Raw genomic sequence first — 24,465 nt, 5'->3', positions numbered from 1 at the left:
ATGAGCTAATTTATACCGGTCGTCATTTGGCAAAATTCTATAAATTGGCTGTTTATTCTCATTGCCGTTTATGACCGTACCTTGATGAAGTAAATTCGTTTAAGCCGTTTACTTGACCTTAAGCATTATCGGATTATTAAGCATAAATGGTGTAAGATTGTGCATGTAAACGCAAATATTTACTCATATTTATACACTATTACTGTTCTTTTCATAAGTAAAGCTGAAATCGCACAAGACTGAGAGGAAGAACCAGATTCTGAATACAGGAGGAGTCAAGTTTATTTGTTAAAACAATATTTAATAAATACAATGTAATTTGAATGTACTCCCTATGCTGGGAACATAAGATGACAGGTGTACACCTCCTGGGATTTTATGCGATCACATGTTCGTGGGTCCCGACTGCTGAATCTTTCACAGATAGTGGCGGGAAAACCCCCTCATCTCTCTGATGAAGGGATCTTTTTTTTTTCTTAAAAAAATGTCGAAAATGTATAAAAAAATAAAAAAAAGAATGAAAATGAATTACTCTTCAGCATTATAAATAAATATGTCTGGTAAATTTGTACATAGTCAAAAAAGAAAAACTAATACATGTAAATACACTAATAAAACGATATAATAATCACATATCAAATGCACACCAGAGTATTTATATAACAGCGTCTGCAGACTCAAATCATAACATGGGTATCTGCCAATGAGAGCGCAGATTGTGGGAGGAGTCAAAATAAAGAGCTCTAATAGGCACAGAGAATGAACAGTGTTATTGGCTGAGGGATTTGTCAGTCACAGGTCAACCAGCGCACATGTATATACGATTCAACATTAACACAAATGTTTAACACCGAGATTCTTCGAAACGGCCGAACGAACACTTTGGTCATGATTGTGGCCCCAACATAGATGAAATTGCCCGCTAACATCATGACCGCGCTAAATTATCCAAAGCGCAAATTTGAAAAACAACAGCTAGTAGCGTCGCATAACAGTCTACACATTCGTAAGATGATCCCCATGGCGTACGACAGATGATTTTGTTGCTACACAATTGAATGAAAACACAGATCTATGTGTCTGCTTTAAGGCTAATATTGAACTAAACGTACTAAACTTACGTCCCTCCACCCGATTTTAAAGGCTAATATGAAAATACATTCGAGTTTTTAAGGTTTTCCTTGTTTGTTTGTTTGTTTGTTTGTTTTTAAAGGAAAGAAAAAGGTCTTGGTGGTGCTGAACGCTAGGCATGGCTTATGTTGTTCTACGATTCGATTTTTACGAACTCCTTGTTTGCCCAGTCTGCAATTTCAATGATCAACACAACTAAAGGCTAGGGTATACTGAGTTTTTCCGTGTACCGTTCCGTCTCGCGCACAGGCTGGCGCTTAGCCTTTCAAAGCACACTTTTTTGACTGTGACTTTGTACAGACGCAAGAGCACTACGACTGCTTTTTGATACTCTTCTGGCGCATGTGCAGACAACACGCATTGAAGTGGACTGTCTGCTCTCCTATAAATATTGGGCTGCACGTGGACATTGTGCATAACGAAATTTAGTTTATGCACACTGTGCGCAAGATGTAGCGGCACACGGACAACCGAAGTATACTTTGGCCTTAAGAATATTCATGTAGAACCACCATTTACAGAAAGTAATAGTAGTAATTACAATTATAATAAAAAACGTTTCTTTTTTTTTTTTATCATTCCAGGTGATGCTACAAGGTCTAGCAAACAGCTAAGTATCTCTAAAGTCATCTCTTACGAATGCAAACAGTTCGTAAAGACAATCACATTAAGTTCTGTTCAGTATTCTCTCCAGAATAAGTTCATAAGGTCCATTTCCAGGCCCACGAAAGAGATACAACTAGGGCTCTTCACATTAGCCCTCTGGTCCCTTACTAAGAGGAAAAAAATATATCCCCTTTCCATGCATATTCAGCATTTGGATTTAAATAATTTCCGCTTCATCCACTAGGTTTCTTCCTTTCGCAACAATGGAATCGAAGAGGCAGCCAATTACAGTCCCTCACTGGCCCATAACCTCAATGACGTCATCATCCGAGCTGCTCCCGCCATTTTCAGCGGCGGATGGGTGCATTTCAGAGTGGCTGAACGATGCCCCTAACAGGCCGGAGGTCGAGAGAAAATTGGAGGCAGTTGAGGCAGGGGTAGGCGTTGATGACAGGCCTCTAGGGTGAAAGGAACTTGGGAACAAAGGCTGGGAAAACGGTACAGGGAAGCTGGATAGCATGCTCGCCATTCCGGGGCTCATCATGAAGGGTGGAAGAGTTGAGGAAGAGGAAGATGATGATGAAGAGGGTACGGAGGATGAAGATGCCAGCATACTGCCGTGAGTTGTCGAGGTGGTGTTGGTGGAGCAAGCTGAGGCGAAAGAGCTGTTGGACGCTCTCAATCCAAGAGTCTCAGAGGGGAACACTGCGTTTAAGTCGCTTAGTGTCTGCCCGGCTTGCTGCAGGAGATGTGACCTACTTCCAAGTGTGGGTGGAGTCAAGTGACCAAGCGCACCCAAAAGGGCGGGGTTCAGCCCCATGGGCGAAAACCCATATCCGCTGCTTAAAGGAAACCCTGGGTAACTCCCGGCAGCACCGGTAGAAGTCGAGGTCCGTTTACTGCTAGATTGTTTGGATGTCCGACTTTCTGCAAGCTTCCGCTTCAAACTTTGGACGTCCAGGGATGTGATGCCATCATTGCCAAGCTGCCTGTGCTGCTCGGAAACGCGATTGTGCTGGGCAGGTCTGTCCATTCCCGAGGGTTCAGATGCTCCAGAGGAAATCAAGTCGTCTTCCGCAGGAACGGTGTCCCTGTTGGTGTGAAACTGTCGGAGCAGCTCGGGACTGTCTGGGGGCAAAGAGCGAGGCGGAGCTTCGGGGGTTAACCGTTTTTGCTCCTGAGGTGATGCTCGACCATTACTGACAGAGTGCAAGGCAGGACCCGAGTCCTCTGTGAGAAAGAGGAAACATTTTTTTAGTAACATTTTACACCAGGGGGCTTATAATAACTGCTACAGGACAAATTAGCACTAAGTGAACCTCTTAAAGCTGTGGTACCACCATCGGGTGGTCTTGGCTTTCCAGAGCGGATGGCAAATATCCTTCCATCATTGGTCCTTATGTACGTGCCTGCAGAAAAGAAGCAAGCAGCAAATAAATCTTACCAATGACCCACGGAACAGCATTGTGCTAGTAAGGAATCACGGCCAATGGTTGAAACATTCCCAAACATCAGAATCTGGGGTACCTTTGGATCCTCTGATAACATGAATACTCTCTCCTGCACCGATACGAGCCTGGACATCTGTGCTGCTGTTGGACCCTGGGATCACAATATCTGCAAAAAAACCAAAAAAACAACAAGAAACCATGAAGAAACTAACTACAGACCTCAAACAGACATGCATTACAAGTGAAGGGTTTTTACCTGTGGTGGTGACAACTCGTTGTACATAGACACCAGCCTTTTGCAGGTAGTTGACTGGGAATCCGGCACTTGAACTGGGAATGCCCATGGGTATCTGCCGTGGCATCATGGGAATGGGTGTGGACTGGACCGGCCTGACACTTGCAACTGGCTTCTCTTCTAAATGAGGGCTGGGGCGCCTGAAAAAAAGGTTTGAATGAATTAAAAATAATCAATAAAATGGGAAACAGATGTGACTACCAAAACACCAAGAACATCAACACTCGGAAAAAGAGAGGTGGTATATATTTAGTTTTTTTGCATGGACCCACCAGTTTCTCTGGCTGAAGGCAGGGATATTGGTGAGACTCTGGTCACTGGCTGGGTAATAATGTGCATAAGAGGGCCGCTGATAGGGCACGGATGCCCGCTTCTCATCTTCATAACTTTTCTTGGCTGCTCGCTTTTCTGCTTTGGTTAGTTTCAAATCCTTGCGGTCCATCAGAAGAGACTCATGATGGAACGGTTGCTGGTTTGAAATACAGAGAAAAATTATGTTATGTGACGGGACACTCCAGGAAGGTTATAAAGCCATGTCAGCATAACCTAATATTCACGAGCCACACCTTCACCAAAGTACGATTTGGAAATTTGCAGAAATTCAGAAAAAAGTTGCTGGCATGAAATTAGCATACATGACCAGATGCTCAGGAGGAAACAAAGCAACATAGGAACAACCTAATTAATATTCATGAGCTAAGCACAAACCAAAGTAAGACTTTTTTGCATAACTTTAGAAAACGGTCTTGGTGTGGAATACAGACAGCAAATAGATTGTGACAGGAGGTTACTAGAAGGTTACGAAGCAATGCAAGCACAACCTAATTAATATTCATGAGCCACACCTTCCCCAAAGTAGAATTTGGAAATTGCAGAAATAGATTTTTAGTATTCAGAAAATAGTTGCTGGTGTGAAATTCGCTTACGTGACCCAGATGCTCCAAGTGAGCAACATAAGCACAACCTAATTAATATTCATGAGCTAAGCCCACACCATAATAAGATTCAGAATTTTGCTGGAATAGTAGAATTTTTAAATTAGAAAAGACAACTGTTGGTATGGAATACAGACAGTAATTAAGCTATGTGACAGGAGGTTACTAAAAGGTTACGAAGCAAAGCAAGCACAACCTAATTAATATTCATGAATTAAAATCATACCATAGTAGGGTTTGGAATTTTGCCAGAATGGCCTTGTAAAAATTGGAAAACGGCGTGGAATACAGTAAAATATCGCTTCCACAGAACGTCCACACTAATACGTTTTTGTTTACATTTATGCCCCTCATTTACACTATAATGTTGTTTTCCCTCAACCAAAATGCTCATCATAACCGCATATAAACGGTGACACTAGGAAACTGAAAACAGCGATTTCAAACGAAAACGGATTACTGTAGATATGGCCTGAGTCAGTACCACCGATACTGAAGTAAAACTGGTATCATTACATTTTATAATTTTGGTATCAACTTGGTAAACAGTCACTAGTAACTTTTCCCATCCCTCATATGTACCTTGTTTGAGAGCTACAGGTGTGCATGTATGCGTACCTTGGTTAAGAGATGTGGGAAAAGCAGACAGGCTTGTTTTATGACAATTTCCATTTCAATACTAGGGACCAGCTCTGACTGGTTAGGATCAGGCTCCTCCTCTACAAAGTGCAGCAGAGACTCCACCTCCTTCCTTGTGAAGCTAAGAACAGGGTTCAAATCGTCTACAACCCGATCTGGTACACAAAAATCAGAAATAATGTCAGAACCACTAGTCACGTTACGCAGGGAAACACACAAACACACTCACTCTCTTACCGGACATGCCCTGCTTGGACACCTGTCGATCATAGATTTTCTTCTCCAGTGTGAAGTCACACACCAGCCTGTAGATGTGACAAGGTTTGCGCTGCCCGTAGCGATACACGCGACAAACAGCCTGCGCGTCGTGACACGGGTTCCACGAGGCGTCGAAAACCACGACGCGATTCGCCCCAATCAGATTCACCCCCAAACAGCCAGCCCTATGGACAAAACCATCTGTTAGTCCAGACCTCATTTATTTACCCATTGCTGTCTGTTCTTATTAGGATACTTTTTGAAGTGTATCACCTGGTGGACAGCAGAAAGACCCAGGTTTGGTCGTTTGCTGGGTCGTTAAACTGGTTAATGAGTCTTTCTCTCTCTGAAGCTGATGTGCTCCCATCCAACCCTGAAAATGAAACATAAATGAAGTACAATAAACACACACAGACACTGGGACTGAGCACATAGACCAGTAACTGAAACTCACTGTAGTAATTGATGTTGCGGACCCAGTTGCGTGTCCCAGTTTCTGTTTGGATTGGCATGGGCCTCCGACATAGGAAATCTTCGATAACAGTAAGTGTGGATAAACTCTGACTGCAACAATCACACACAGGTAAGTTAATAAGCTAACGCAACTGGTTTATCTAAAATAAAATAACAGCATGACTGACAGAAGAGATAACGAAAGTAAACATCTGTGAATTGTCAAACATGGAGATTGCAAACACAGTGAACATTTCTTCGTCTTAAATAGAGCTTTCTTATGGTTTTATGTCTGGGATTTACCAATTGGAAATTTTAAATTTAGACTCCTACCTGAAAACCAGTATTTTATCTCCTCGGCTGACACTCTCATCAATAAGGTGGAATAACAGAACCATCTTTGCAGAGTTCTCCAAAACACCCGTCTGGTAGTTGGTCATGATGTCTTTTGCCTTAAAGAAGTTAATTAAATTAATCAAATATGTTAAATACGTTTCCATGTTCAATATAAGTTAAGCTCTGTTGACAGCACCACAATTTAGAAAACTGTACAGCTCAACATTTCTGCTTTTAAACCGCAGAATTCAATTGTCAGCGTGTTACTGAAAATGTAATTTAGCTTTTTCTCTGAATTTATTCTCTGTAGTTATCAACATTGACACAGATGTTGTCGATTGAGCTTAACTTGTTTTAAACCCGGAAATTTCCTTAACACACACACACACACACACACACACAACATAAAAGTTGCTAAGTTTGGTCGTACCCATTCATAAGTGATGACTTGGTTGGCTCTCTCCTGTAAGGGATTCAGGCCCATTGGAGCCACGGCCATCTTGCTGTTGGCGGGGTCAGATGCTTTGCCCTTCAGTCCCGGGGCAGAGCAGCGGGTCCCGCTGGTGGAGTTGAGGTCATCCAGATCCAGATCCTGCTCATTGGCCAGATTCTCCTTCTGAAGAGCCTCGTACAAAACATCGGGATGATTCCAGATCTACATAACACACAGAGTAATACAAGTTAAAACAGGAGTTTTATTGCTCTTTTGAAAGAAAAGTGTTTTTGGTGATGGGGGCGTGGCCGAGAGACATCTGTGGAGAGCGAGGCTGAAAGAGTGAGTGTGGTGAGGACTGACACCTGTGGGAAATCACCTCTAACAGCTGTTTTGTGTTTGCAGAGAGAGCGGAGAGGGATTTAAAAGGCAATCCAGACTGCCGGAGAGAGAGAGCGCCGAGCTTGAAGCTGTGCGTGTGTGTTGAATAGCAAATATTTGAGCTGGTGCTTATAGCTGAAAAGCGATCCGTTCTGTAAATAAAAGTTTGCTGTTGGAGTGTTCACTCGGCTCCCATTTCCTCTTTACATGACTGAACGACGTCCACAGATGTCGCTCGGCCACGCCCCCATTGCTACAGTGTTTTGTGCAATGTAGATATACTCTAAAGTTCACATAGAACATTTATTGAAACTAAACTAAACATGCTTCAGCTCGTCCAGAAATCGCTTACAATTATGAGCACTTTAACATACGACCACATTTATAATCACTGAATATGCACTGATACATCAATGTGGTCATATGTAAATATTAATATAAATGATTAATAAATGAGAATTTATATTAATATCAATATATTTATATAGAATTACTATAGTATATTTTTTATATTAATATGTAATTTAATATATTAACTTCTGACAATTTCTAAATCACTGAATATGCATTGACACATCTATATGGTCATATGTAAATATTAATTATGTGAATTACTATTAATAACAATATATATTTATAAATATTTACTATTGAATATTTTTATATAATACAATATTATAATATTAATAACGAATATCTAATATTTTAATATATTAGTAAAGGACCACAATAATATTCACAAAATATGCACTGATACATAAATGTGGTCATGCATATATAAATATGAATTAGTAATTGAATTAATATAACAATATATATTTATATATAATTACCACAGTATATTTTTATAACAAATATTATAATAATAACAATACGTAATATTTTAATATATTAACTTTTGACATCATTTCTAAATCACAGAATTTGCACTGCACATCTATTTGGTCATATGTAAATATTATATAAATTAATGAATGAATTAATATAAATTACTATTAATAAAAATATATATTTACTACTGTATATAATAAAATATTATAATATTAATAATTCATCCATAATATTTTAATATATTAATAAATGACCACAATAATGTTCACTAAATGTGCATTGATACATAAATGTGATCATATGGAATTATTAATGAACATTAATGTGAATATTAATAAAAATATATAATTTAAATATAATAATTACTATAGTCAATATTGATTTAAAATATTATATTAAATATTGACAACATTTATATTCACTGAATATGCACTGATACATAAAAATGGTCATACGTATATAAATACGAATTATTAATTAACTGAATTAATATTAATAACAGTATATATCTATATATAATTATTATAGTATATTTGTATTTAAAATATAATATTAATAATTAATACGCAATTTGTTAATATATTAACAACTGACCACATTTAGATGAACTGAATATGCATTGACACATAAATGTGGTCATATATAAATATTAATTATTATTATTTATAAATTAATGTTAAGTAATATTAACAATACATGTATAATATTTATATATAATATATATTTAATACTAATTTATAATGTACTAAAAACGAATTAATATTATAAGAATAATATTAATATGATTAATTATAATAGTTTTAGTAATATTAATCAGTATTCAGACACTTTGCCTGCCCTGGTGAATGTCAGGATGAACTACACTGATAAAATGAGTTTAGCCAATCATAACAGAGGTCATTTACATATCGAACGGTTAAAACAAGATTGACTTTTAACTTGACCCCTCCAGTCATTTGCAATTACTGGACAAAAGTTTTAGAAATTCATTTTGATTCAGACAGATTCGCTACCAAACCATTTAGACGGTTCGACTCAATTTCAAGGACACAAGGACGACAGTTCAAGGACTGTTCACCCCTTTCTGGGTTTGAACCTTTGTTTTACTCACCCAGATCAATAACCATTAAGATCTACCATTAACACCCACTGAGTGTTCATACCTTGCAGCAGACACAGAAAGCTTTGAGTGGGTTGAGTCCGAGCCACCCGCTGTTTCCCGCTTCTCTAAACCGGTTCATAAACTCAGTGTAGAGCGCTCTTTGCAGGCGAGACAGTCGTACCAGGATCACATGCTCCTCTTTCTCAGGCAGCTGCGTTTGTAGGACATCATGACCTCGTCTGGGAATGCAGACAGCAGTTTAGCTTATTGTGAACTTTTTGTCTGTTTGATGCGGATACATTTTATTATTTTGGCAATCTTAAAATAAAAATTAAGATACAACTAAGGCATTACAGTAGGCAGTATAGACTGTAATTAGAAAGTAGTTAGCCATGCAATATAAAGATTGCCCAAACCAATTTCACCCAAAAATGCACAAGAGTGGCATTTTTGTTCAGTCCATCAGGGCGGCGCTCTTTAACTCACCTCTGCACAAAGCCCTCCAGCAGACTGTGCAATACGTGACTCCTGTATCTCATGAGCCGAACGTCTTGTGGTGTGCTGTCTATACACTGTCCATTCAGAATGGGCCTCTCGAACATGTTGCTAAACTCCTGCCGCGTACCGAGGAAATCGGGTCGAACAAAATCCACCATGCACCAATACTCGATCAGGTTGTTTTGCAGCGGGTATCCGGTCAAAACCACACGTCGGCGTGACCTGATGTTCTTCAGGGCCTGGGAGGTGCTGGCGTGGCAGTTCTTAATACGGTGACCCTCATCACATATAACGACATCCGGACCGGGCCGAGACAGCGCTCTCTCAATCCCTAAAGATAAAAGACGTGCATCATAATTTAATATACAATTTAAATGAACATGTAACACCATGTAAGTTTGGTGAATGTTTTTATAAGCAAATTGAGGGCACTATTCACTAAGGTTGTCGCTACAAAAAAATTCAGTAGTCGGCACATTAAAGTAAAAAAATGTCATACTAAAGGAAAACTGTTATAGCATTCTCTTTTAATTACAAGTTTGAATAAATGTTAATTTAAAAATAAATATCAAAGATAAAATCAATATTATAAAATCAATAATAATATTTTTTAATAAAATAAAAATGAATAAAATAGGAAATGTTTTAAATAAATAAAAAAAAACATTAAATGTTAAAAATAAAAAATATAAAATACACATTTTTAATAAAAAAAATAAAAATGAATAAAATAGGAAATAAAATGGTTTTAAATAAAAAATAAAAACATTAAATATTAAAAAATAAAGAAAATAAATATGAATAAAATACACATAATATTTTTAATAAAATAAAATATAAAAATAAAGAAATATAAAAAATAAAAATAAATTAAATAGGAAATAAAACATTTTGTAAAGACAAAATATTAAAAAGAAAAAAAGATCAAATATTGTAAATAAAATAAATATTTAAAGTAAAAAACAAAACAAACACAACAATAATATAAAAACAAAACAATGGCAAGTAGCATAAATTACTTCCATATTTCTTTATTTTGATTTGGTACCAAAGTGATTGTACTTTTGACATAATGGCTGTGCAAATACCACCAAATATCAATATATATATTTCTCACAATATTGTAGTGATACTTTAGATCCTCAATTACAGCTAATTACACTGCTGAGAAAATGAAAAAGATGCCTTCTTAATTTTTAAGATTTAGAGGCTGTTCAGACGGAACACGTTCTTGCATTAAAAAAGCGAAACATATGGAACAGAATGCATGTGTCTCGAGACACATTTTTAAAAGGTGGAAGTTCTTGCTAACTTGACATGCTGTCAAAAAATTTGGCGCTACTGCGTGAAATGCTGGAAAAACAGCAAGACGCGGTGCAACAGTCTAAGACCCCTGTCTAGTATGTTTACATAGAAAAACAATGGAAAAACAGCACAAACAAATGCAAAAACATGTTTGTGTGAGCAGCCCCTTAGCCATTACCTAAAGGTGAAGGACATTGACCTACTATACTACTATTTCCTCATATTAAACTGCAGATTCTCACATTATTGCCTGCAAAAACCCAACAGACCTTTCATGAGCTCTTGCTGTCGGTCCTCTTCGTCCAGGTCAATAATAACAGGTCCAGCGGGTTTCTTGGACTTCCTCTTGCGGCCAGTCACAAAGCTCTTTTTGAGAGACAGCAGGCGGTACATCTCGTAACCCATTAGCAGCACGCCACCACCACGAGTCCAGTCCTCCACCACCTTGGCCCGGGCCACTGTGGTTCTGATCCAGAAAGAAAGCATTAACTAAATGAAGAAGCACTATAGATCAAAACATCCCAAACAAATGAAAATATGTTAAGATCACATTTCACCCCAAAATCAAAAAAAGGAAGACATTTTTCAAAGCAAGCAAATTTTCCAGCAAAATTACTGTATTACAGTAAAAAATAACTAATATAAAAATTTTTATTTTTACTTAACCTTTAATAACATGAGTCATTTTTTACTTGTCTGTGAGCTCGCTTGGCTGAGTAATGCAATGTTATATCTTAGATGACCAGAACAAATATGCATTGCCGCAGGAAAAGCATGCAAAACAAATCATCAGAAATATAATATAATGTTATATATCATCACAAAGGGGAGGATCTCAGATCTCAGCTTTATAATGACACCTCAATTAAGCTTATAGTCCACTCAGAGGCCGAGATATTCGATGAAACAATGGGGGTGGTGCATGAACTGAAAATTAGACTGAATGTCTATGTACGAGCAGATCTGTGCCACCTACATTCCAGATCAGCATTTTGTGACGGACGGTGATAAGAGGAAAAACTCTTTTTTTCCTAGTACTTCCTGCCATCTAGTGGAATAAAATAAGACTATTTGGAGGGAGGTGGAGTGAACAGAACCTGAAATACCTGCTTGTAAATTTAGGACAATAAATTATTATTTTTTTTAAATTCCATTCATCATAAGATTATAAACATACACAATATTAATTATAATTGGAGTCTTTATTTTATTTGGGGGGGGGGGTCAAAAAAATTAGACTACTTTTTGCCAATTAGTCCACAGTATATGTGAATGGTGAGCTTTTAAATTTGAGTGTGAAAAATTACAGGCGGCATCTCAAAAATGCACCACAATTGAAAAAGTTACCGTATTTTCCGGAAATAAAGTCACACATGAATATAAGTCGCCCCTGGTCAAAATGATGTTGTTCAGAGAAAAAAAACACAGATAAGTCGCATCTTTGTATAAGTTGCACTGACAGAGGTTAAATTCGGTAGGTACTAATGACCCGGGATCAGCCGCCCGAGTCCCGACTTCCCTTTAGCTTCTCAACATCCGACGTGCCCGTTATGAAGATTACCTCAGCAAATACACCTTTCTATGCATTGTAACTCTATGCTGTAAACAAATAAACAGCTTATGTTTTGAGAGTAAAACAGTATCCCTATTGTGTTCAATTCATTCATTAACTTTAGAGACTGTCAATCCGTGGATATTTCTGATATTAGCAAACTTTGCACTAACTATCCGGTTCGCTAAACTGAATGTTTTTACCTTGTGATGAAACGTCATTACGTGGGCATGTGAGGAGTTGCGCTTGACATGGTCTAGAGTTTTGTCAGAACAATAAATATATGGGACTAAATATTTAAGCTGGTTGCATAAAATACTTTTTAATGCCAAAATACTCTGAATTGGCCACTTTAAATCACTACTACCGTCTCTGTGATGCTTGCATTTGTTTGTAAGCATGTGTGTTTTAGTGTGCGTGAATTTCAATGGCAGACATTAATTACGTATAAATTATGTATATAAGGACTTTTCAAATGATGAAAATAAAAAGCGACTTATATTCCAGAAAATACCGTAAATCAGCACAAATGTAAGGCATTACAAAAAATACTACCATTATGTAATTCTCAATGTGTCTGGACTCTTTAGTTTGATTTTTTTTAATTGCCATTATTTTCAATGGTGATTCCCATTATTGTAATACCGTAAAACAATGACTTTCTATTTAAATCGGCATAAATTGAAGGCAGTACAACTAAAACTAACATGTATAAATACTTTCCAATTCCAATAACACTTGATTATTTTATTCACATTACAATAACGAGAATGAGTCCTAAAACTAGGCTTAATTTTCTTTATGCAAAATATAATTTTCTTTTGGTTTTGAGGTGACGGGTTTCGTGAAATTAAACCTTATATATCCGGACAAACTTCATGATAACATTTGGTTTGACTGAAAATTAAAGCAGGTGCAGTGTTCGTACTTGTGCTCATCATTGAGGATGTGAACCTTGAAGGTGCGAGGTAAAACCTGGGATGGATCTGTGTCGGGGGGAAGGGACTCAGCAGCAGGCAGCCAGAGATTAAACTCAGCTAACCAGTTCTGTAGTGTATTCACCTGGAGAAGAGAAGAGACCAAGTGAGACACAAACCTCTGCGAAACAAGGACCGATTTAAACCATCGCTCAAAATGCTCTTAGACACTCACAGGTACAATGGCGAGGACAGTTTTGGCTCCAGTGTGCCGCAGCAGGATGTCGATAAAGGAGATGACCTGCAGGGTTTTTCCCAGGCCCATGCTGTGAGCCAGAATACAGCCAAAACCACTGCTGCTCTTATACCGCTCAAGAGACTCCACCAGGTTATCATACAGAAAACGGATACCACCAATCTGAGAGAGAAAGAAAGCGATATTGAGATAAATCTGGCCATGCAAGACTAGTTTCATATGGAACAATCTGGACAAGACAGGTGTGTGTGTACCTGGTGTGGTTTGACTGCACGGCCGAGTTGTGGGGTGAGGTACAGGTCCTCCTCGTCTCCAGGGTGGTTGATATTGACCAGCACCCTTCCCTGGGCGTCTGGCTGATTGAGTATGTCATTCACATGAGAGCCGCTACTCTCATCTGTGCCGGGTGTGACCGAGCGATCTTCATTGTCTTCCTCACTGCTGATTCGCAGGGCATCTTCATCACCCGAACTCAACTCAATCACATCTGAAGGGAAACCGAAACATTTAATCAACACTATACACACATCTAGAGTTTTGAGAACATCATTTTCTGAATCTGTATTTTTTGTCTTGTTTTCCAGTAAAAATATCTAAATTTTTGCTACTTGTGAAGCAAAAGTGAAAATGAATTTACATATATCTTGAATTAAGTTTATTTTTCTTACTCCGTTATATAAACTTAATTCAAGATATTTTCATTAAAAACAGAAGTAAATTTATCGTGTTTTTAGGATGTTTAGATATTTTTAACTGGAAAACAAGACAAAAATACTGATCAGGAAATTGATATTTTGCAGTGAAAAATCAAACTGTAATAACTTTCTCTGCTTCTGAAACTTTTATTTTCTGCTGATGTAATCAAGGCCACATGGGTGGGAAAAATAATTTTAACCAATAATATCATCACAGACTACTTTTCACAGTCCAATCAAATCAAGCCGTTTCACTCTGAAAAACTGCACAATTTTAAAGAAGTTACAGTGCATTCAGAAAGTGATCAGACTCTGAAAATGTATTAAAAAGAAAAAACTGAAATATCACACTGACATAAGTATTCAGACCCTTAACTCAGTACTTCGTTGAAGCACCTTTGGCAGCGATTACAGCCTCAAGTCTTTTTGGGTATGATGCGATAAGCTTTGCACACCTGGATTTGGGGATTGTCTGCCATTCTTCTCTACAGATCCTCTCAAGCTCTGTCAGGTTGGATTGGGACCGTTGGTGGACAGCCATTTTCAGGTCTCTCCAGAGATGTTCGATTGGATTCAAGTCCGGGCTCTGGCTGGGCCACTCAAGCACATTCACAGAGTTGTCTCTAAGCCACTCTTGTGTTGTCTTGGCTGTGTGCTTAGGGTCATTGTCCTGTTGGAAGATGAACCTTTGGCCTAGTCTGAGGTCCTGAGCGCTCTGGACTAGGTTTTCATTACGGATATCTCTGTATTTTGCTGCGTTCAGCTTTCCTTCATCACTGACCAGTCCCCCAGTCCCTGCCGCTGAAAAACACCCCCACAGCATGATGCTACCACCACTATGCTTCACCATTAGGATGGTATTGTGCAGGTGACGAGCGGTGCCTGGTTTCCTCCAGACATGACACTTGGAATTGAGGCCAAACAGTTCAATCTTCATTTCATCAGACCAGAGAATCTTGTTTCTCACAGTCTGAGAGTCCTTTAGGTGCTTTTTTATTTGTCTTGCACTGAAGAGAGGCTTCCGTCTGGCCACTCTGCCATAAAGCCGAGATTGGTGGAGTGTTGCAGTGATGGTTGTCCTTTTCAAGTTTCTCCCATCTCCACACATGATCTCTGGAGCTCAACCAGAGTGACCATCAAGTTCTTGGTCACCTCTCTTACCAAGGCCCTTCTCCCCCGATTGCTCAGTTTGGCCGGGCGGCCAGCTCTAGGAAGAGTCCTGTTTGTTCCAAACTTCTTCCATTTAAGAATTATGGAGGTCACTGTGCTCTTGGGAACCTTCAATGCAGCCGAATTGTTGTTTGTAGCCTTCCCCAGATCTGTGCTTCAACACAGTCCTGTCTCTGAGCTCTGCAGGCAGTTCCTTTGACCTCATGGCTTGGTTTTTGCTCTGATATGCATTTTCAGCTGTTGGACCTTATATAGACAGGTGTGTGCCTTTCCAAATCATATCCAATCAGCTGAATTTGCCACAGGTGGACTCCAATCAAAGTGCAGAAACATCTCAAAGATGATCCAGAGAAATGGGATGCACCTGATAAATTTCAAGTGTAATAGCAAAGGGTCTGAATACTTATGTCAATGTGATATTTCAGTTTTGTCTTTTTAATAAATTAGTAAAGTTATCAAAAATCTGGTTTTTGCTTCGTCATTATGGGGTATGGAGTGCAGATTGATGCGAAAACATAATAATTTAAATCATTTTAGCATAAGACCGCAACATAACAAAACAAAGGGGTCTGAATACTTTCTGAATGCACTGTAAATGTGTTGAAAATACCGTTTTTAAATGTAATACATACAGCTATGCTTATTTTTTTTACCATTGCCAAATAGTTCTCATGTTTTAAGGAAAAACTTCACTAAATTTAGTTAGATTTAAGCTTAAAATATGAAAAAGGCTACCACCCCTGGAGTCATGAGTTTGAATCCAGGGTGTGCTGAGTGACTCCAGCCGGGTCTCCTAAGCAACCAAATTGGCCCGGTTGCTAGGGAGGGTAGAGTCACATGGGGTAACCTCCTCGTGGTCGCGATTAGTGGTTCTCGTTCTCGGTGGGGTGCTTGGCGAGTTGTGTGTGGATGCCGCGGAGAATAGCGTGAAGCCTCCACAAGCGCTATGTCTCCACGGTAACGCGCTCAACAAGCCACCTGATAAGATGCACGGATTGACGGTCTCATACGTGGAGGCAACTGAGATTCGTCCTCCGCCACCCGGATTGAGACGAATCATTACGCCACCACGAGGACTTAGAGCGCATTGGGAATTGGGCATTCCAAATTGGGGTGAAAAAGGGAGGAAAAAGAAACTTAATTCAAGATATATTTATTAAAAACTAGTCATTATCTTATTCAATTTTACTTCACAAAATTTACTTTTAGGATATTCAGATATTTTTACTGGAAAATAAGACAAAAATACTGACTGAGAAAATTATATTTTGCAGTGAAAAATCAAACTATAATTACTTTCTTCGGCTCTGAAAACACTTTTATTTTTCTGCTGATGTAATGAAGACCATGTGGGCGGGGGAAAATTATTTTAACCAATAATATCATAGCATATATTTCACAATCCAATCAAATCCCGATGGGTAAATTCAAGTCCCGTCCTACATTTGCCACTGAATATCCTGCTTCACTCTGAAACTTTACGCCGACATTACCAAAGTTAAATGTGTTGCTAATGCCGTTTTTGGGTGTTTCTTTAACTTCAGGTAATTTCATGTTCCAGGGATTCATTTTGATCAAAACTAATAGATTTCAACTTTTTCTTTTTGTTATATGATCTTTTTGTCACATAAATTACTTGGGAATTTTTTACCAGACCTTCATCATTTATTCTTGGTAGTGTGAATTTTTCAAAAAAAGTCCACAGTGCTTAAAGTGCCCAAATTCTAAGAAACACCTTTTTATGCCTTTAAGTGCTATACTACTCATATTGTATTACTATTGAATTTTTCTGTATATGATTTATGTTGAATTTACCATCTCTGAGGGAAGGTAATGGAGGGGATGGGGCTTCTTTAGCCTCACCCTCATCACCGCTGCTATCCAGACAGATCACTTCCTGTTTGAGCCCTGGCACTGCAGAAGCTAGATCTAACATACACACACACACATGGATATACAATGAATGAACATTCAATATATAAATGTTAAAAACTGGCACTAGGCCGAGAGGAAGGGTGCAGCTCGAATGACACTCACCTGGATGAAGGGGGAAGACCTTCCGCTGTTGCTCCAGACGGCGAAGTCTCTCAAGCTCCTCCTGCTGGGCGGCTTTGGTTCCCGCCTCCAGCTGGTGCTCCGTAAGCAGCTTCCTGTGGGCCGCAGCAGTGCGGTGCAATTAGCATTAGCAAATTTAGAATGACATGAGGGTGAGTAAATGAAGACGGAGGTCTGAATTAGGCTCATTACCGGATGTTCCTCCTCAAGTGAGCAGGTTTGGACTTGGACATCTTCAGTATGTTTTCATTGGTTGATGCATTGCTGCGGCTGTCCGGACTGGATGGAGGTTGAGAGCCGGGTCGTGATGACGTTCGTGAGGTTGATGAGGATTGGGAGGGGGGTCGGGATGAGGGGTCAGGGGTGGAGTCTCTAGATGGTGAGGTAGGTGGGGGGCTGCTGTGATCTCTCTGATCTTCAGTATCCATGTTCTCAAGATGATCTGTGGAGAGAAAACAAATCATTTAATTTATTTACAGGCTTTACGCGTGTTCCTTTTGTGTTCCACGGGCATGATTTGACAGAGGACTTGATGTTTGGCACTCACCGCCTGCATCTTCCTCATCATCCCCATCGTTCTCTCCATCCTCTTCCTCCTCCATCTCCTCTTCCTCCTCGCTATTAAGGCTGTGCTCCAGGTCGCTCCCTGAGATTGCCTCTTCTGACATGGCGTCCCCTGGGTCTCCAAGAGCATTACTCACACATCTTCATCCAGACTACCTTATAAAAAAAAGTCATGTAAAATATTACCTGAACATCTGCATTCAGATCGCCTTAAAGCGCTAATTAGCATTTTCTTACCAAGTATTATCAGGGTTACACCAAATTACCCTTTCATAAAAAAATGACAATATCTGATTTTCATTTTTTAGACTCCACACACAGTCTTGAATGTCTAAAGTGTCCTCTCTGTTTTAAATGTTTGTTTGTTTTTGTCGTATGACAACAAAATGGCAACCTACTTGTTGGTTACACCACCTGCGGAGTGGTGAAAAAAGACATTAGTTTAATAACTTAGTGTAAAACAAATGCTTACAACTTTTGACTGATAGGTGTCGCGATCACTAAATTGATATGGTATTGTTAGGGCTTGGTCACAATGCCACATATGAAGTTTCATGTCAATATGCCAAAGCATTCAAGAGATACAGCCTCAGATCCCTGTTCGCATCTTGCCACATAATTAGTTTATGCATTACACGAGCGCGGTTTGGTCTATCAATAAGCATTTCACAACTTTTTGTCATGAGTGTCCCTAGATGATACAAGGAAAATTTAGTGCAAATCGAAAGTACGGCCTAAGGAGGAGTTTAAAAAAAGTAGGTTTTAAATTAAATTAAAAATGGCGGACAGGAAGTATGGCCAACCATGTCAAATTGCGTATCATTCCACTCCGTATGCCCCAAGGAATCTAAAGTGACCAGTCTCAAAATATTTGACCACAAGATGGCGCTGGCCCTAAACATTACAGGTGCCCTCGGGGCATAGCGCTAATGATGCATACCATGTTTCGTAAACATACACCAATGCATTTGTAAAATACAGCATGTTCCGACAAAATTCAAAATGGTCGACGTGGGAAAATTAGGTATTGTTCAACTCGTCATGCCCCAAGGACTCTTTAGAGACTAGTCTCATGACTTTAGGCCAAACTATTGAGAAGTTATAAGCAAAGATAGCAATTTTTCAAATTTCTTGACCACTAGGTGGTGCTGTGTCAAACTGTGCAGGTATCTTCACGTCATTCTTGTGATGACATGTAACGTACCTTAGGTGTCAATACGCTAAAGCGTTGCGAAGATACAGCCTCCCGTCCATTCTGGTGTGCTTGGCGTCAAATTTTTAGGTTTTTCTGAAATCTAATGGGAAGAGTTTTAAACGATGCGACCCACTGGGACTCAGAATGACCCAAGGAATCGGAGGAAAAAAATTATATTGTTTCTAATACTTATGGTTAAAAATGTATAAGACAAAACATAAGTGAAAAGTTAAACTGTAGGTGGCGCTAGAGGGTTACAGTTAGAGACCCCTAATTTTGTGTGGGGGCTAGACAAGCCCCAGAAAAAATATCAAAATAACTTTGAACTCAAAGTGAAAACGTGTTCATCATAGTAGAGGTGTATTCAAGTAATTGTTTTGGTGAACTGCATTTTAATTCGTACAGAATTTTTTTTACCCAAGCCACAAACTATGCAGTCCAATTGTTATTTATTTATAAGATAGTAGACTTTATATTAATCAACACAACCAACACTGACGTAAATAGTAATAGATGGATCTTGGGATTTTAAGAACAGATATCGGGATTGTTTAAAAGGAATATTCCAGGTTCAATACAAATTAAGCTCAATCGACAGCATTTGTGGTATAATGTTGGGTTACAGTGAGGCACTTACAATGGAAGTGAATGGGGCAATCTGTAAACATTAAAATACTGTTTCAAAAGTATGTAATAACTTGATCTTAATGTGATAAAATCACTTACCTTTTCTGTGTAATGTTACATCCAATTTTACAACTTTGTTGCCATGACGACGTAATGCCATAAACACTTAAACCCTAAAACAACTGTAAAAATGATTTAAACAACTTTACAGCTTAAATAATACACAAGTTTTAACAGAAGAATTAATGTAAGTGCTTTTATAAAATTATAAACTTCACATTTCTGTTTAATCTCTATAAAAATTGGCCCCATTCACTTCCATTGTAAGTGTCTCACTGGAACACAGATTTTAACATTTTTTTTTGAAGAAGAAGAGGAACGAGTCAAAATTCCTTTTTGTGGAAATCAACATTATGCCACAAATACTGTCAATTGAGATTAACTTGTATTGAACCCGGAATATTCCTTTGAATGAAGATTAATCTAGGGATGCAATGATATGAAAATGTTTGGCTGATAACAATATTTTGTCATCAGATCACTGTTTTGATTGGGAATTATGTTTTAAAATGTACAAAAGCTTTTGATCTAACAATACATAATTTCCATTGAATATGGATTGAATCTGTTGAACACATGACAGGCCAACATGTTAAAGAGAGCTACAATGAAAGATTAATAGAAGATAAAAAGATAATAAAATAGCTAAATATCATAGCGTGATGAGTGATGTGAAAAAAGGTTATTTTGTACTTCTAAAACATTCTTGCAGTTCTGTTTTTGCAGTTCAATACAACAAAACTCATGTTTTTACTGTATATAATAGAACATCACAAATTCATATTATGCATATGTTGTGCAATTCCACGGAAATGACGACCACATCATGAAAATATAAAAAGTTACTAAAGGTGACTCCAGCCAGGTCTCCTAAGCAACCAAATTGGCCCGGTTGCTAAGGAGGGTAGAGTCACATGGGGTAACCTCATCGTGGTTGTGATTAGTGGTTCTCGCTCTCAATGGGGCGTGTGGTAAGTTGTGTGTGGATCGTGGAGAGTAGCATGTGCCTCCACATGCTGTGAGTCTCCGTGTTGTCATGCACAACGAGTCATGTGATAAGATGCACGGATTGACAGTCTCAGAAGCGGAGACAACTGAAACTTGTCCTCCGCCACCCGGATTGAGGAGAGTAACTGCGCCAACACGAGGACCTACTAAGTAGTGGGAATTGGGCATTCCAAATAGGGAGAAAAGGGGATAAAAAACAAAAAGTTACTAAAGGAACAAAACACCCTTTTAAGTTCTATTATGGTGTAATGGATAATGGGAAATGTCATCCAGAACGCTAGAGGGCACCAACTGCTTACACAATGCTGACTGAAAACCTGATTGCAGTCTATTTTTAAATGCAGCCTTTCAAGTGTTCATAATCATGCAAGACCTTATTGCGATTTCAATCTTAATCAATCATGCAGCCTTAATGGATCACAAACCAATATCTCAGAAGTCAAAGTTTGATGGTTTCAAAGCATTTTGGATGGTTTTACCTCATCATGTATAGGTAAGTGCTGCTTTCACAACTGTCACGTCTGTAACAACGGTTTTTTCTCGTTAATGTGAGAACGAGAAAGAATAAAAATTAAACGTTACATGTTCTTAAGAGTGCCAACCCTTCTACATATTGTGGCTATTATTATTTCTGTATTGTGCATTTGAATTCAAAGAGTTTTTACAAAGTGTGTTACTAATTAATTATGAATAAACTATCGTTTTTTCATCTCTGTGCTTTCATGCTTAAAACCGGTTTGCCGATTGTTTTAATTTGGTCAATAACTGACCGATAAATCTCGGCAGCTGATTAAGGCTGTCAAATTAAAATTCAAAATTTGAATATTCGTAGAATTTAAGAAAAAAATGCACATTCAAATGCTAAAACTGTGCATTCGAATTTTGAATGTGTGCCAAGCACTGACGATGACTTCAGATTGATTGCATTCTTACGCTAAAAAAGGCTAGACACAGCGCAACAAATACAGTTTAACAGAAAGCAGGTGTCTCAAGATGCTTTTTAAAGTTCTTTTTAATTAGAAACGGCATCTAAAAAACAGCACTCCAGCACGAGACGCTGAATAAACACAAAGCGTAACTCAGATATTCGTCTAACGCAGTTTACATAGAAAAGCAAATGGATGGTTGCAAAAGCGTTCGGTGTGAACAGCCCCTTACAATTGGTGGAGGTACTTGGCCATTGCGTCTTGCTCTCTCATAAGCATTTCTCAGATTAAGCAATGAGTTTTTTAAAACGCTTTGTCAGGAAAGGACTTCAAGTTGGCAATATGTGTCTTGAGATTCTCACGTTCGGTTTCAGTCCGTTTGAACAGCCCCTGACCTGTGCTCACAGTCTGAGCCGCTTCACCACCGAGTTCAGCCGAATACCACTGCTATCTGTGAATGCTGCTACTCTACATACAACTGTAATGAATAAAAAACAATGTGGTATTTCACTGCTATCATGAAGCTTGAGTCTGGGGTAGTATACTGTGGCATCAGTGCCAGTGTAACACCATGTGAACTGCCTATTGAAGCATTTTCCCCCTCATTTTTCTTCTGACTTAACATTTGAGAATATGGACCAACTAAAACTTTTGATTTATTTACTTTATGCACATTAGTTGACAATGGATTGCTCTTCTTTTTTAACAGACAGAAATGTTCTTTGCAATAGTATAATGGTGCTGTATGGTTTATGTATTTAACGCGCCCTCGTGGACTAAGGAAACCACATCAATTTAAAAATCATCTGACTTTAAAATTTGAATATTGAAAATATTTAACTCAAATTCGAATTTATTTTTTCTGCCCAACTGACTGCCCTAGAGCTGATACATCAGTGCATCGCTAGATTAAACCTAAAAACAACAGGCCTGATTGCTTAGAAAAGTAATAGCGCACCTATCTTAAAGAAGTTTAAATTTGTATTCATATTTGTCGCACAAACATACTGAAGTTTAATTGTTAGGTTAAGTGGTTTCTTCGAATTTGCATTAGCAAACACCAATAGTAAAGAGATAAAACATGCCAAATATTATAATTATAATAAAAATTACTGAATTCACGATCAAGCGATTTATTTTCAAATGGCTTGATTTTCAAGTGTGTAAGATAGCGACTCACTGTGCAGGCAGAAAGAAAGAGAAAGAAAGAGCGAGAGAGTCAGGCCTACTTACATAAGCGAGTTATATAAGGGCAGGCAGTGTTTGAGTGAATGTAGGCCACTGACACACTGACACATTCACACGGTACAGCACAGTCTGTTCCACAACATGAACCTTGAGTCACAAACTCATCTGCTCCGCCCTGCACCGTCACACAACACCTGCCTAGAATGCACATGGATTGCTAACGCACAAACATATCCGTTTGGTTGTATGTTTTAACAGAAACTGCTAGTGTAATGGACAAAATATCAGTATTTGGGGAAAATTAAAGGAATAATTCACCCAATAATAAAAATTCTGTCATCATTTGCACACCCTCGTGTTGTTCCAAACCTCTTTGCCTGCGGAACGCAAAAGAATAAGCTTAGCAGAATGGTCAAGCTGCTCTTTTCCATATAAAGAAGGCATAAAGTGACCAAAAACGACAAAGCACAGTTGAAATATGGTAAATGGGGTGTCATATGTCTTGCGTGCCATATTCCATGTCTTCTGAAGCCGTTTGATAGCTAAGTTTGAATACGCATAAGTATAAATGAGATTTTAGCGCATGCAATTCTTCTATATACTATTTCGCTTCTATTAAAATCTACTCAGGATTTTATGAATCAGCCTAATGGGTTTTTTTTGTTTCCTTACATTTAAGTTTAAACCATCTGACAACTTCAAGACCCGAACCCACTGACCCCTGGTCAACATGAGAGTTTGCTTTCCTTAGAAAACAACCGCATGCAAAAACTCACCAATACATCCTAAACAGAGCAGAAAACTCGTATTTCAAGGTTGCGAATGAATGAAATGAATCTGCACAGGTAGATACTCTGCACCTGTGCATACCACAAACCTGCTCGTTTTAATATTAAACCCCAGATCCACGTCATATTCCATAACACTTGCGGATATGGCCATATATGTGTGTTATATATCATATAAAAGTGTTTTACAGGATTAAATTGTACTTACGTGAATGAGGCACGTTTACATAACTGTACTGGGTGACCAGCAGCACCGCTAACACATATATATAACCCGCCTTCAAACTCTATTTACTTTCATAATACGAAACCGAAATCACACTGAAACACCAGAGGCGTGTTTTATAATGCATTAAATGTGTTATGCATGAAAAAATACAATAACTAGATTATTTTCAACATAAAAGAGCCGCTAGCTGTTAGCGCGTTAGCACGAGCGCGCTGCTCTCTTTTGTTGACGTGCTGCATGTGTTCAAATATAACTAATACAACACATTAAACGAGTGTGTGGGACTGTATAGCGATGTCTTACCTTTTTTCACCCCTGTTAAGATCGATCGGTTGTGCTGTTCTTCATTAAACCATTAAAATTATTTCTTTAAACTCAGTGATTCTTTTATTTTAATCTAACAATTGTGCGCGAGCAGCGACCTCCGACGCCCCCCGAGGCGCAAACACTGAGTTTGATGGTTCCGCGCGTCAAACGGTCCGCTGTCATTCAGTGTTGCATAATCACTGTTACACAAAAAGGTGTTTTATAAATGCCAAGAATAATCCGGAAGAATCCAGACTTGCAAAAGGGTATTTTAA

General features: G+C 38.5%; 1 protein-coding gene across 4 annotated transcripts; it reads right to left on the bottom strand.

Annotated features, from left to right (window-relative positions):
- Positions 1-264: 264 nt before the first annotated feature.
- Positions 265-24,324, bottom strand: LOC127438323 (helicase ARIP4-like). Of its 4 annotated transcripts, XM_051693835.1 has the most exons (22): positions 19,068-19,450; positions 17,847-18,019; positions 17,492-17,741; positions 17,282-17,394; positions 17,060-17,173; positions 13,634-13,866; positions 13,359-13,541; positions 13,135-13,268; positions 10,924-11,120; positions 9,338-9,680; positions 8,913-9,090; positions 6,535-6,759; positions 6,102-6,220; positions 5,770-5,879; positions 5,589-5,688; positions 5,295-5,500; positions 5,037-5,212; positions 3,756-3,952; positions 3,445-3,623; positions 3,265-3,354; positions 3,057-3,146; positions 265-2,967 (listed from the first exon to the last, which is right to left on the bottom strand). In XM_051693835.1, exons 2-22 carry the CDS (start codon positions 17,965-17,967, stop codon positions 2,033-2,035), a joined length of 4,293 nt encoding a protein of 1,430 aa, XP_051549795.1. In that variant the 5' UTR covers positions 17,968-18,019; positions 19,068-19,450; the 3' UTR covers positions 265-2,032. The 4 variants fall into 4 exon arrangements, with proteins under 4 accessions (XP_051549795.1, XP_051549792.1, XP_051549794.1 ...); XM_051693832.1 differs by lacking the exon at positions 19,068-19,450 and adding an exon at positions 24,188-24,324 and having other exon boundaries at positions 17,060-17,394; XM_051693834.1 differs by lacking the exon at positions 19,068-19,450 and adding an exon at positions 24,188-24,317 and having other exon boundaries at positions 17,060-17,394; positions 17,847-18,015.
- Positions 24,325-24,465: the final 141 nt, after the last annotated feature.

Source organism: Myxocyprinus asiaticus, chromosome 49 (genome assembly GCF_019703515.2).
Source record: "Myxocyprinus asiaticus isolate MX2 ecotype Aquarium Trade chromosome 49, UBuf_Myxa_2, whole genome shotgun sequence".
Lineage (NCBI taxonomy): Eukaryota > Metazoa > Chordata > Actinopteri > Cypriniformes > Catostomidae > Myxocyprinus > Myxocyprinus asiaticus.
The sequence above is the reverse complement of the archived record's forward strand: the minus strand, read 5'-3'. Positions and strand labels throughout refer to the sequence as shown.